The following is a 15,434-nucleotide window of genomic DNA, read 5'->3' on the forward strand; positions in this document are numbered from 1 at the left end:
TGGGTTTAGTTACAGTGCATTTATTAAGCATTTCTCTAAAATTTCCAAACTCATTATATAGGTTTGATATTAAGGTTTTACCATGATAGACACCGATTTAACTGCGGTGACACACAACATGCCTTTATGTTAAAATTAAATAAAACCACTTCTCATAAAGAAACAAGAACATGGTCTTCTTTTTAATGAAATACCAATGGTTATATAGGCTAATTACACATTCTTTATAGCAACTTGTTTACCATATTCTTCATTCTTTCAAGCAGACATATTTATTTCTATAAATAAATTTAGATTAATCTTTAGGGCTACTAAAGTTTTTCAGTCAAGAGCAGTGTGTGATTTTCTGTCTTTCTTTTGTTGCTTGATTAACATCAATGACTCGGACAATAGCAACTAAATTAGGCTGCTATCCCTTTAAAACCGAATGCACAGCTGCAATGGATGCAATGTACTGATACACGTTCTCCCTACTGTTTACGTTCACTTAATACGTAATCAACTGCATTTACGTGAATACTTGTCAAAACGGACAATTCGACATCATTTTGTGTGCAATTCTCCATTTATGCGACACGAGAGAGTACTCGCGCGCTGTGAGACGCACTTTCTCTGTGTATGCTTCAGTGTCTGCGCTCAGAAAACCGGACCGAATTGAGTTCTCTCTTGCGTCGTCAGATTTATCCATATGTCTGCTCTTCTCTTACTCCCACATATTGACATCTTTGAACGTTTTATGCAACATGCAGCAATCAAGTGTATGTTAGCTTATGTCCCGCCGGTTCATATGTACGCATAACCTCCAAACCACGCTGCAGATTAGTTCTGAATGAATCTCTTCCCAAATCGCCCCTCCCAAACATTTTAGTCTCATTTTTATTCGTTGACGAAAATGTCAATGGATTTACGTCATAGTTTTTGTCATTCAAAAAGAGTTTTAGTTCGTTATCGTCTCGTTGTCGTCGGTGAAAAAAATGTCGTTGACGAATGAAATTAACACTGCTCTGAGCAAATGTTGCATAATGGGAATTTTGTGCCACTGGTGTGACTTGTATGTTTTACAAATTACAAATTGAACGGCCTTAAAATTACCTTGAAAAGTGAGAATTTTGACTTTTATATACATATATAATAATAGTATACATTTATAAATTACTAAAATATTGTATTCAGGTAGCTGGGTTAAAAATGAAAAGTGTACTGAAGTTGAACCAAAAGTATTTTTATATTTATTAATTTTTTTTTTTAAATGTTTATACATTTTAAACATTTAAAATATTTTAATATTTACAAAATTAGATATTTAAAATATTTATATATTAAAATATGTATTAAACATTACTATTTTAAGCCTTAAAGGAAATTACACATTTTATTATTTGTTTAAAAGTTATAAATGTTAAATAAATGACAATTATTGTGAATTAAGCACACACTGACATTTAAAACACAAATTAATAATTGCAATTATTTGTATGACAATTAAATGTCAGCTTGTACAATTCACAAAATGCTCCCACTAGACTAAACAATCTGTGCGTGATCGGAATTTTGTGCAACTGGTATGACATATACATTTCCAACTGTAGAGGAACCCATTACATACCCAACTAAAGTGGAAAATGTATGTAGAAGAGTACCAGTATATAGTTTACACTGGTTAAATGTACCGTTTACAGTGACGCGGGCCTTGTTAGAGTAGGAGGAGCCAAAGTGATTGCTGATGATGCACTGGTAGCGGCCCTCATGGTTGAAGGTGACGTGCCGGAGGTGGAGGATAGTGGTGTACTCCATTACACCTCTGTCACTGGCCCGTACGTGGGCGAAATTCTCCACCTCGGCTTGACGTAGCGTCTCCTGGTCCTTGAGCCAGGTGAAGGTCATGGGCGAGCTGCTGCTGCTGGCGGCCGTACAGGTCAGACGCACATCTTTGCCCAATACTGCTGCCGTGGTGACAGGGTGGACGGTGATCTGGGGTTTGGGAAGGTCATCTGGAGGGAAGTACAAGGACAGAGACATTTTAACACACCTTATGATTATGTTCTTCCTTATTGTGATTGACTTCTTTGTTTGTTATAGACAATATAGCACTGCTTACCACAAACAAAGCTCTGTGGTGGGGCCTGGTAGACGCTGGTGCCCTTTAGGCTCTCTGGGTGGGCACATGTGGCCTGAACGCCAGGCTTCAGCCCTCGTGTTACCAGCCACTCGGGAAACCAATGCAGCTGGCAGTCGCACAGAAAACTATCACTCTGAATATGACTGCAGAGAGAGGGATCGAAAGAAAGATTAGTAAAAGCCAGCTAGCATGCATCTGTACTGTAAACACTGATGGAGATGATTTGCACATTTATGTCCAGTTGCATTGTAGCGTCCAAAAAACTTGTGGACTCTAACATACATAACGCTCTGGTTTCACCTTAATTTAACATTAGCATATTCTTTTTAAAATTAACATTAAAAAGTACAAAAAATTGACAGCAAATTTAGCAGACTAAAATATTCCTATATTTAAAAATATATTATTTCAACAACTTTTAACGTTTTTTTAAATAAGTGTCTTATGTTCACTAAAGCTGCATTTATTTATTCAAAATACAGTAAAAACAGTAAAAAGATGTGCCGCTTAATATTTCTGTCGAAATGTGATACATTTTCTTTAGGATTCCTTGATTAACAGAAATGTGAAAATAACAGCATTTATTTGAAATAAAAACAGTGTTATTACTGTACTTCGATCAATTTAATGCATTCTTGCTAAATATAAATATTCATTTCTCTTTAAAAAAGAAAAAACTTACTGTAGTGTATATTTAAATAATAGTGAATTTTAATAATAGTATTATTAATAAAAAATAAAAAAAAATCTCAGGTACGTGAATTCAAAAAAAAATCTGAAAAGTGGACTGAAGTGCTCTTAAAATATTTACATTTTTAAATTGGCATTAGTCATGGCATATTATTTCCTTTAAGCCTCAGGAAACTATGCATTTAATTTGTCTGACAATTAACTGTCATCCAAACATTCATGATCGAGAAACATTAGATACCGGGTGAGTGGATGTGCGTGTGAAAAGGAGCATGTGTAATAATGGGACTCACAGGTAACGCAGGTTCTTCATCTTACTAAATGCCTCGGGTTGGATGGAGCGGATGGCATTTTCCCCAAAGTTACTGTTGAGGGATTAAACAGGGCCCTCAGGCGTGACAGAAAGAGAACATGGGAATGTTCACATACAGCTGCTGCGCTAGCATGCAAATCCGTAGCCTATTTTTATACGGGATAACTCTGAACAAGGTGGAAAGACCCCAATATCAGACGTGGAGTTACAGCATCTGCAGAAGTGCTTAAAAATTCCTTTTCTTCTACAAAACTGACCATATGCTCCATAACTGTGTTCCTGTGCAAGTTAAAGCTGGCTCTAGCGAGACAAGAGCAGATGGCCTTGCAAACCACCCTGTCCTCTCCTTTTACAAAGACACTATTAAATTGCTAGCAGCCCTCTTAAGCATTTACTTTTGGCAGCCCCTGCTGTATGGGCCGAACGGCATTGCGGGATACTCACAGGTGCTCCAGAGCCTCCAGGCCCGAGAAGGCTTTCTTGGCCACCGACTTGATCTTGTTTCCAAACAGAGTTCTGCCGTTTCCAGACACGCAGGGTGAGAGGAAAGAGAGAGAGAAAGAGAGTGCACAATTAGTTGGGCTGAATCTGATAAGAGAGGGGGATTGTGGGATTGGAAATCCGAACTGTGTAGAGATTAGGAGGAGGGTGAGGAATCGGGGGCCGGCGCAGCTCTTCAAAGCTTACTTTTATCTTCATTAGAATTTAATAGCGATGACAGGGTAGAGCCCAGAGCTCGAGGTCACATAAAAAGGAGCTTCAGTGGCTGGAGGACAGCACGGCTTATATAGTAATAAAAGTGGCCTTGTCAAGGCTCTGGTTAAAACGCCTTGTAGGGGCTAATCCTGCTCGCACTTCAAAAGCAGGTGTACACACACACACACACACATTGTGGGAAGGTGAAGGGGAATAGCCTGAAGGCGCTCCCCCCCCCACCCAGATGACACGATTTCCATTCTTAAGCATGTTGGACCAAAACAAGCCCCTGACAGTGCAAGACTCCTCAGTCAGCACCGTGAAAGCCAGCACCTCCTCATATAAACCAGATTTGACACCTGACAATGTTGTTGTCATTTTGATCAGGGGATAATCTTATTGGCTGTGAGTCGGTGGATACTGGCTCACAATCCTGAGTCAGGAGATGCTGCATGCTGGGATAAAGAAGACAGAAAAAAGCAGGGATGCACAGATATTAAAAATCCAGTTGATATCAATAAGCTGAGAATTATTTTCATATTATGGCTGATAACCGATAAAAGATTGATATAAAATATTTTATATATATATATATATATATATACAGTGGGTACGGAAAGTATTCAGACCCCCTTCAATTTTTCACTCTTTGTTATATTGCAGCCATTTGCTAAAATCATTTAAGTTAATTTTTTTTCCTCATTAATGTACACACAGCACCCCACATTGACAGAAAAACACAGAATCGTTGACATTTTTGCAGATTTATTAAAAAAGAAAAACTGAAATATCACATGGTCCTAAGTATTCAGACCCTTTGCTCAGTATTTAGTAGAAGCACCCTTTTGATCTAATACAGCCATGAGTCTTTTTGGGAAAGATGCAACAAGTTTTTCACACCTGGATTTGGGGATCCTCTGCCATTCCTCCTTGCAGATCCTCTCCAGTTCTGTCAGGTTGGACGGTAAACGTTGGTGGACAGCCATTTTTAGGTCTCTCCAGAGATGCTCAATTGGGTTTAAGTCAGGGCTCTGGCTGGGCCATTCAAGAACAGTCACAGAGTTGTTAAGCCACTCCTTCGTTATTTTAGCTGTGTGCTTAGGGTCATTGTCTTGTTGGAAGGTAAACCTTCGGCCCAGTCTGAGGTCCTGAGCACTCTGGAGAAGGTTTTCGTCCAGGATATCCCTGTACTTGGCCGCATTCATCTTTCCCTCGATTGCAACCAGTCGTCCTGTCCCTGCAGCTGAAAAACACCCCCACAGCATGATGCTGCCACCACCATGCTTCACTGTTGGGACTGTATTGGACAGGTGATGAGCAGTGCCTGGTTTTCTCCACACATACCGCTTAGAATTAAGGCCAAAAAATTCTATCTTGGTCTCATCAGACCAGAGAATCTTATTTCTCACCATCTTGGAGCTTACAGATGTTTTTCAGTGGCAGCAGAACTATGACTAAACTTTTGGGTGAAACTTGTTTACTTTTTTCTTACATTTATTACTTGTGGAAAAACTTGAAACACTTTTAAATAAGTATAAAGAATGGCATTGGTTTTGTACATTTAATTTTTGTTTAACGTTATTAATAAAAATGTTGTTCAATTAGCATGTTTTTGTGTTTTGCTTTGGTACCGAAATTGGTACCAAGAACCGTGGATTTTCACTGGTATTGGTACCGAATACTGAAATTTTGGTACCGTGACAACACTAGATGCACTGATATTAAAATTCTAACTGATACTGATAATCAGGTAATTATTTTCACGTTATGGCTGACATCCGATAAATGGCCAATGTTAAAAATCTATAAAAATCTTTTTACAAATATTTTGTCTAAATGAATAAAAAATTAAATAAAATCATTTTTAAATGCAAGTGAGTTTAGGAATCACAACATTGGAATGTACAGTATGAAAAATTGAGTTTTTAAATTTTGCTAAAGATTACATTTAAAAATATTACCTTTGTTATTAAAGTTACTAATAGTGAACTATATTAGTGAACAATAGTGAACAACCTTATTGTAAAGTGTTCTCAAAAAATCATTACTATCAGCTGCTATGGTCCCAAAATACACAAAAAGCAATATAAACACAATTTATATAGTTTTATAAAGTATAAAATTGGACATCCCTAAAAAAAATTATACCATGTGCAAAAACAAAATGTATCATCTTAAACAGCAATTTAAACATTCATTTAATTGTCAAAAATTATAATAAAATAAACAAAAACAAACAAAAAAGTGTCACTGCTAGAGTAAAGTTTCATGAGGATCAACTAGTTTATTCACTATGTGCTTATGGGAATCACCCCAGAAAACCCAGACCCTGCCGTGTCTGTCAGCGGACTGATGGTCTATGTGTGTGCGCGACAGCATCTGTCATCTCCTGCAAGACTAAGATATCACCTCCACTCATCTCCTCCAGCCCCCCCACCATTTCTGAAGCAACCACCCATCTGCAGGTCACCCTCTGGGCAGTCTTGAGCCCTGGGCTTCCATACCAACCTCCGACCAAACTGTGGTTCCAAATAGAAACCATTGAAATAGATGCTAACTGGATCCATTGACATCACGAGCAGGTGCGCATGGAATCTCTACATGAAGATTTAGGGCGTACAAGTGATCCACAAGCAAATTATCAAAAAAAATATCTAGATTTTATTTATAACCTACTAAAAATAGAGTCGGCTGCCGTTCCCATCTTGTGGTAACAACACAGCAGAAAAGACTTTGATGTTGTGCACATCGCTCCCTAATTCTCCCTCGCATATTCCCAGGATGGGTGAATAGGATTTCTGGCAGGGATGTGCATCAACAGGCGGTTTCCGCAGATTTGCAAACCTCTGCTCCCATAACAAAAGGCGCAGAGTGGGACGTTTGATGTGTCTGAAGGAGCCCCCTCCTCTGCCTGCTTCCCATTTTAAGCCCTCGCTGATTCCATCACAAGAGCAAAGCCAAGAGCTAATCTATTATCGGTCAATTATAAAAAGCTTCCCTTCCCAAATCTGCACTGCATGTAGGGTGTGGGATGAGGTTACCTGCTCTTCCTCATCTTTTTAACTTAATAAACTTAAAATTGTCATGGACAGACGTGGCCTGATTTTGCATGTTTGAAGTTAAATGTGGAGAAGGATTTTGGGGATGTCAATTGTTTTGGCTGCACACGATGTAAGAATGTCCAAAATTAAAGCGAAGAACTAAAGATGATGGTAGAGATAAAGGAGAATGCGTGACACTCACAGCTTGTGGAGGTTTTCCAGGCCAGTGAAGGCCCCATTGGTGTCCTCTATAGTGCCAGAGATGTCATTGTGGTCCAACTCCCTGCAGAGAGAAAAAGAAAAAGATTAGGAAGGAAAGACAGAGGATGGAACAGCTGACCCTTTGCTAAGCTCCACCCACCTTGGTTACTGCTGCTAATGAAGAGAACATCCCATAGACATTTTTGAAGGCTATTTATTCTTTTGTATGAAGCACTTTTATCTGCCATTTTTCTTTAGATTATTTAATATAAATTAATAAATAAATGCATTTTTTAAATATATTTTATATGTGTTTTTTTTCCCGATCATTTCAGTAAATAAACTGAGGTTGGACTGGTCAGTAACGTTTTAAAGGTGAGGCTTAGCAGAGGGTCAATTCCTCGTCCATATACCGCTGACAGATGTTCGGCAGTGGCAAAAGCTACCCTGGACACCTGGTTGAAAACAAGAAAGTCCAACAACACTCTCTTTCTTGCTCTCTCTCTCCCTCTCTTGCCCTCTGCCAACCAAGCACATTCTTTTATTTGTGAATTGTGACGTTAAGGAGCGCAACAACGCACAGGCCAATGCATGAATAATGCATGACAGCTGAAAGCACCTTGCACAAAAACAACTCTTTCACACAGTTGCACACATATACTCAGTCTGACAGCCGTTTGAATCAGTCAATGCAAGAACTATGTTGGCAGGTAAAGGCATATGGGCACATCGCACAATACAACTTCAGACAAGTCACGAACAAGTCCAGATGGTGCTAGCGGCCTGTCTACATGGCCTTAACTTTCTGATGCAAATCTCCTTTAATTCGAATAACCACGTTTTGAACAAATTTCAGTGAAACCTGTCACTTAAAGCCTAAAGTATACTTCTTTTTTTAACACATATGCTAGGGAATGTGTAGATTACACGAGGCAAATTTCATACTGAAAATTGCACAAAAATGTAAATTAAAACAAAATATAAAACAAATAACATACTCAAATAGCATCTCAGTTACACTAAAATAACACTGCATATTAACAATGGCATTTTTGTTTGGGGTCCCTTTATTTCTATGCCATTAGAAAGATCGCTGTTGCTCAAAAAGAATAAATGCCTTTTTGAGGTGAGAGGGTGGAAGGATTGTGCCCGTTCCCTCCCAGCCGACAACCGCCCTCTTGGCTCTTTCTGTTACTTTCCCTCCATGCCTGGCCTTGGCTGCCAATTTCCTATTCTTTCTGGCTGGCTGCTTGTGAATGCACAATTCCCCCAGGCCTGACCCCCACCCCCTCAGCTCAAAGACGGTTCGATTCTGGTCTTTCACACCCGACCAGGGCTCCTCTCGCCCAGCCAGAAGCGCGTACCAATTAAAACCTCCCCTGCTTCTTTTCAACAGGAGCCCCAGTAAGGCACTAAGGCCATGATTAGATTAGAACTGGCTTGGATAAGAGCGAGAAAGCAAGTGAGGGAGAGAAAGAGAACGATATAAAGGAAATCAAGCAAGCAAGACAAAGGAAGGACGGAACAAAAGAAAACAGAGGCCTTCACAATTGCACTACGCAAGCCCCTTCCCCCCACACTCTGCCCACTGCCATCCACTGAGAGCTGTGTTGTGCCTTGGCTTGTCACCCTACTGTGAAAAAGCCTTCATCTAAGAAAGTAAAGGCAGAATTCTCTCTTTTCTCTTTTGAGACACCGAAAGAGGGGGGCATGAAGTGGCGGTTGAGACTTTTTGTGTCTTTGGAAGTCAGGTTGGAGAGTTGGTCCCCCATAATGCCTTTCAATGTGTGCAAAAAAAAAAAAAGACGTAGCTTCTTCTAGGAGGCCTTGAGCAGGGTGCACATGTGTATCCAACTTTGGTGGGAAACAACAAGGAAACAATGTGGAAAAGAAACCAGAAAGCTTTCTCAACAGATTTAATAGCTTATGGCTACTTTAGCAAATGCTACTATATCAATCAACACGTTCTTCTGCAACAGTGTTAATTAAAACTATGACTGATTTGTTTACCCATTTCAAGAAGGGAAATGTTTTCAAGAACACTGTGGATCAGCTGTTTACAATGAAAATGTGCATTTCTTGTGTTTGCGTTGCAACACATTCTGCCATTGGCATTATTTTTTTTTTATCAGATTTGTTTTTTTTTTACTATTTTTCCATTGTATTTTTTATGTATTTTTATTATTTTATTGTTTTTTTTTTCACTATTTTTATTACTTTTTTACTTTTTACATTAAACAGTAGAGAATGACTTAAATTTTTAGGAATGTGATCAGGGCAGAATGGACTTGAACCTGGATCCCCCATATGAGCACCATGACTCAATGTGACAGAGCTGCTTGGCATGTGGACTCTCGAATCACTGTGCCACAGCTTTGACACCATCAAGTGTTCTTCACATGCAGGCTTGTCTTATTCTAAATTCAAGAGGATTTCTCACAGGGTAAAGACACTTACAGCGCCCGTAGGGAACTAAGGCCTCTAAACGCTCCCTCCGTTATGTGACTGATGGAGTTGTGTCCCAAACGCAGCGAGATCAGGTTCACCAGTTTGGCAAAGCCACCCTCAGACAGCTTAGTCAGGTTATTATAGGACAAGTTCCTGAGAAAAAAAAGAAAAACAAACAAGAACTGCATTTAGGTTTTGCAATCGTCAGCTTCGTCAGAATCCAGAATTTAGTTTATCACAGCAGGTTGACATCCCATCAGGCCGTCTTGTCCAGAATGCAATAACAGCCGTGTCATAAACCTATCTGCAAAATCACGGCTGACCACTCAGCTGATACATCAGTCAACATGCCCTACCAATAAAGCCTTGTTACCCCCACAACGGAGAAGAGTGTTAGATAGAGGAAGATACCGCATACAGGGAGGACACGATACGCTTGACAGGACTGCCCAGTGTATACACATTCACCCAGATAAGATCACTTTCACCCAGGTACAGATCTCTGTGTAACACTTGGCGCACATATACGTGGAGGATTACGCTGTTTTCTTTAACTAGCATCAGGAGAGATGAGTGAAAATGGGGCTGAGCTCCTAAGCGCTGGCAATCCAGTGCATCATTAGGGGATAAACAGAGCTTATCTACAGAAAGGCGAGGAGTGCTGTGTGTTTAGTGCAGTAGGTGATACTGTGGACAAATGCTTCCATGTAATGTAAAGATTGGGTGCGATTAATTCTTTACCAGGTGTCAAATTTAAAAAATAACCGAGATGATATCCTCTTGTATATTTTGTACTGAGATCTATTTTATGTTATATACACTACCGTTTAAAAGTTTGAGGCAAGTAAGATTTTGTTTAAAGAACAAACAGGAACTTAGGCTAAGTAAAATTATATTATTCTATTAAACAATAAAATACATGTAAATATTTATTTATAAAGAAAAATAAGGAGGAGGAGGAGACTGATAAGGAGAGTGATGTCTCACAGTTCTCGGAGTCTCTCACAGAAGCCCCAGCCCTCAGGGTTAAAGCTAGAGATGGAGTTGTTGGAGAGATAGAGCTGCAGGAGCGACTCCAGACCGTACAGAGAGCCGCTGTTCACCTCCTGCAGGCTGTTATAGTCCAGGTGCCTATAGATGACAAACAAAAAGTGTTCACTCTCATCATGAGCAATGTGGTAGATGTGTATTTGATTTATATGTAATATAAATGGTCTATTGTGAGAAACGTTAATAATTATATAGTAATTTTTTTTGGCTGTCATAATGAAGGCTTGGACTTACAGAACCCTCATCCGGGCCAGACCCCAGAACGCCCCATCCGTCAACTTGCTGATGTTGTTTCTCTGAAGCTTGAGAACTTCTAAACTGCTCAAACCTTGGAAGGTGAGTCCCTCAATCAACCGCAACTTGTTCCTGCTCAGCTCCCTACAAAACACACAATTACCAAAACGGTTAAAGTATTTGAAGAAATGATGCATGGTATTGTGAAGACATACACAATTAAAAATAACGGTTCTTTATTGGCATCTATTAGGGATGCACGATATTATCGGACTGATATCGGAATCGGCCGATAATGGCTTTAAATGTAAATATCGCCATCGGCCCGATATGAAAACGTATGCCGATATGTCTTGCCGATAAGAGGAATATGTTAACTCGTGTGCTCAGGGTGTGCTAGCGATTAGATCAAGTCAGCATTGTGTCTCATTCTTGAAGCAAAGTTTTGTCTGAATGATGATTAGATTCACTCTTTTGGATCGCTACATTTAATCTGTGAAATCAGGCACAGAATGAGGCGTTCAGTGTATGATAGAGTAAACAGTAATAGCACATGCAGCGGCAGCCTCCCCCAGGTCCTAATGCCCGTTCGGTAAGGAGTTTTAATCTGTTGGCCTACTTCTAATTAAATTAAAAGTAAAATAGCTTGTTTACATATAACAACATTTAAACTGTTTCTGATTAAATAAAGCAGTAATTGATGTCATAAAATAATGAGTATGTTTTGATTTAAAGGTCAGAAGCTATAGCTTACATGAAAAAAATCACAAACATGACACTTGTAAATTAAATAATTTTATATATACTGATTTATTCATTAATGTGTAATATGTTTTATTTTTTAAACAAATCACAAGCTCTAAAAGATTTTCAGACAACTCTGTTGCTCTTTTGCTTTAGACCATCTACAAATGTTAAATCTTAAAATAAAATGTTAGGGTTAACACTGCATCTTTCTGGGGAAAAAAATACAGCGATTGATATATAGTTTATTTAGTTATTTTCAAAGCTTCAATGTACTGTCAAAAAACCTTCATTATTGTTTAATTCTAACAAATAAGTTACCAAAATTAAAAATATTTTGCTTATAATTTCTGCACAGGAGAGACTTGGTGTTGTTTCCAAACAAAAGGAAATATATCGGTATCGGCCAAGAGGAGTTGAAAATATCGGCATATCGGATATCGGCAAAAATCCGATTATCGTGCATCCCTAGCATCTATGGTAAAAACATTTAACATCCATAGAACCTGGCCATTGCACAAAAGGTTGTTCAAGATGGAAAAAGGTTCTTCAGATTATTAAAATGTTCTTCATACTGAGAAAAAAATGGTTCTACTAAGAACTTTTTACTGAAAGATTCTTTGGGGAGCCTAAAATGGTTCCTATAATGACATTGCTGCAAAACCTCCTTTTTGTAACCTTTTTTTTTTTTTTTTTTAAGAGTGCAGCATTGTACAGCTGACCATCAGTTCAAATAAAGTGGCTCTGATCCCTCTTTGATGTCATAACTAACCTATCCTTCTCGCTCACCACATAGCTGTGGCTTTGTGGTTGCTGAAATGTCCTCCAGTTGTGTGCGCACGTGTGTGAGAGGTTTAATATGAGCTTTTGTTGCCTCATGCATACAAAGATTCAATATCACTGTCCACCTGAAGAACAAAGCACATTTTTGATGGAAGTCTGATATGAGCAGAAACAAAGAGCTTAGGCACAGATGGTTACGCTCAGGGCACAGATAGATCCATAGATCTGATGGAGAGAAAGAATTGTCCTGCTCTGATGTTTACCAATGGTTCTCTAATCCTGAATGCTGATACTTTTAATATAAGCCAGTATCAGAGAAGGTACTTTAAACTGTAGTTTCCAAAGCTGCGGAATAATAAAATATAGTTTAAACTACTCAAATACTTGTAAGTTAAAAGTAGTATATCTACTCTTAAAAAAAAAAAAAACTAATACAAACAAGTCATAAACATTTGCAGTATACATGTCTAGTGTTTTTGTCGCATAAGAAAAAATTAATTGAAACACCTCTGCTAATAATCAAACGATGTACACTACCATTCAAAAGTTTGGGGTCAGTAAAAAACAATTCAGTAATATTGTGAAGTATTATTACACTATTAAAATATTCATATATTTAAATATTAAATAATTTATAAATAAATAAAAAATACACTATAAATTAAATATATAATTAATTTTTATATATTTAAAAATCAAATTTATTATGCCTGTAAATTCATAGCTGAATTTTCATTCTTCAGTGTCACATGATACTTCAGAAATTATTCTAATATACTGATTTGAGGCTCAAGAAAAATTTCTTATCAATGTTGAAAACAATAGTGCTGCTTAATATTTTTGTGGAAATGTGATACCTTTTTTTTTTCAGGATTATTTGATGAATGAAGATGAAAAGAATATCACTTGTATGAAAGAAACCTTTTGAAACATTATAAAAGTCCTTATTGTCACTTGATTAATTTTAGGCATCCTTGCTGAATAAAAATATAAATTGGTTTAAAAAAAAATAAAAAATCTTTATGACCCTAAACTTTTGAACGGTAGTGTATATACACAGTGTAGTGCACTCACAGTTGTGTGAGCTTGGGCAGCTCCAGGCCTTTAACAGGAAGGTGGGTCAGTCGGTTCCGGTTCAGTTTGAGGATCTGCAGACTCCCGGCAAGATTCTTAAACGCCCCGAACTCCAGATGAACAATCTTATTACTGCTCAGGTGCCTACAGAGATGAAATATCACACTTCAGATTTTGAAAGAATACACTGTTACATGAAAACACAGATGTTCACAGTTATATCTATTTGAAAGAAAGAGAACGAGTTTCTTACAGGTCCTTGATTTGTAACCCCGGAGGGAAGCAGTGCTCCCTCAGCTCCGTGATGTCATTATTACTCAGATCTAGAGTCTCCAGAGCAGTGAAGTTCTGCAGCAGCTTCCCATCCAGTCTGCGAATTTTATTATGGTGCCTAGAAGGAAAAAATAACACATCTATTAGTGCTGGGCGGTATGAGCAAAAATTTATATCACGGTATTTTTCAGAACTTTCACGCTTAGTAACACATACAGCTGTTCCCTCACCACAGTGCAACAGTGAAAAGGGACCCCTTTCAAACAGTGTCGCGTTCCGAACGTTGTTTAAGCGACATACACCGGTATTGCTGTATTTTAAAAATTCATATCATAACAAAAATAAACACCGGTATTCGGTATGAACCGGTATACCGCCCAGCACTAACATCTATTATAACTAACTCTATACACAGCTGTACAAACCTTCACGGAGTGTTTAATATGATTTCATGTCACTCTCTGGAGTCTGGACAGATGCCAGACTAATCTATTGTTTAATGTCTACACAGTTCAGGCAAACAAACTGAACATCCTGACAAAGACTAAGACAGTAGATCTGATCTGTCCGTTATTCTAGACTTACAAGTCATGTTGTCACAGTGTTTTTCAGTTCATTAGTGCATAGGCAACTATGTGAAACCATATGTTGACCGACATATCTGCACTGATAGGTGGCTGGCTGCTCTAACCACATGAGGCTCTTTCAGAGAGAATGTGTCAATAGGGCTTTGAAGCCCAATGGAGGCTTGATACGGTAACTTGATTTGTCAACACACACATGCAGACATACAAACAGGCCTGGAATCCCAAACAAAAACCCAGCTATGGTGACAAATATCAGTCAGATGAAAGATTCATCTAAACCTGCATATATCTGTTTCTGTACATATAGTTTTGGATGCAACAGAAGAGATTAACAACGGACTAAATATATTAGGACTAGTGGCCGACCGATATTGTTTTTTTGACAGCCGATGCCGATATCTTGGAAAGCAGGGTGGCCGATATAACTATTTATTTTAATTAATATTTAAGAAATTTGAAATCATTTGAAAATTGATTAAAAAATTAATTTGTAAAATAAACATACTTATACTTTAGATTAGGGGTTGCACCGACTAATCGACTAGTCGCTGGTCCTATAGAGGGCGCAACAGGATTAGAAATCTTTGAAGGACTTCCACATTTACGCTCCGTTTCCAAACAGTTCAAATGACAAATAAATGCATACTCTGAAAGCGCTCCACAAGACATGTGTGATTATATTACTGGAGAATGCACGTTTTAAATGGCTTATTGTACAGGTAAGTTAATCGCCATTCCAATCTAATGCACTGCTGCACTGTAACGCACACACATAGGCTACAGACTGTAGCGCACATAACGAGCACAGAGTCATTCAGCGCGGAAATGCATTGTCAACACTGTTCTGTGATTTCTCAGTAAAATAACTTAGAAACTGAAAAGTTCAAGCATATATTTCTTAACTAAATTCCACAGCTTCACTACTAGTAGAGAGACACTGCCAGGTAGAATTAATTCACACACGCAATCGCTCTCACTAATGCATTCATATTAATGTAATCTCTACTGTGCTACTTTATCTGTATCTGATTTAGAATGAGCAGAAATCTGTGAGAAATATAACAACCCAAAGACAAAAGAACTGATAAAAAAGCTGTTATAGGAGCAACAGCCATGTGGGCAGTGCTGTGTCATATGCCATAGCTGTGCACAAGGTGTTTGTCACAGCTCCAGACTTATTT

At 38.3% G+C, this 15,434-nt stretch overlaps 1 protein-coding gene across 1 annotated transcript in view; it reads right to left on the reverse strand.

The window, feature by feature from the left end:
* The window catches only part of LOC107699792 (leucine-rich repeats and immunoglobulin-like domains protein 1), a 44,849-nt gene that overhangs the window by 2,205 nt on the left and 27,210 nt on the right, over positions 1–15,434 (reverse strand). The window contains exons 4-13 of the mRNA XM_016501186.1: positions 13,647–13,784; positions 13,394–13,537; positions 10,793–10,936; positions 10,496–10,639; positions 9,518–9,661; positions 7,062–7,142; positions 3,567–3,638; positions 3,103–3,174; positions 2,099–2,262; positions 1,671–1,991 (exon numbers count right to left, since the gene is read on the reverse strand). Coding sequence (XP_016356672.1) covers positions 1,671–1,991; positions 2,099–2,262; positions 3,103–3,174; positions 3,567–3,638; positions 7,062–7,142; positions 9,518–9,661; positions 10,496–10,639; positions 10,793–10,936; positions 13,394–13,537; positions 13,647–13,784 — 1,424 coding nt within the window. The remainder of the gene's footprint in view (positions 1–1,670; positions 1,992–2,098; positions 2,263–3,102; positions 3,175–3,566; positions 3,639–7,061; positions 7,143–9,517; positions 9,662–10,495; positions 10,640–10,792; positions 10,937–13,393; positions 13,538–13,646; positions 13,785–15,434) is intronic.

The sequence above is a fragment of the Sinocyclocheilus anshuiensis genome, unplaced genomic scaffold (genome assembly GCF_001515605.1).
Source record: "Sinocyclocheilus anshuiensis isolate Anshui unplaced genomic scaffold, SAMN03320099.WGS_v1.1 scaffold951, whole genome shotgun sequence".
Classification (NCBI taxonomy): domain Eukaryota; kingdom Metazoa; phylum Chordata; class Actinopteri; order Cypriniformes; family Cyprinidae; genus Sinocyclocheilus; species Sinocyclocheilus anshuiensis.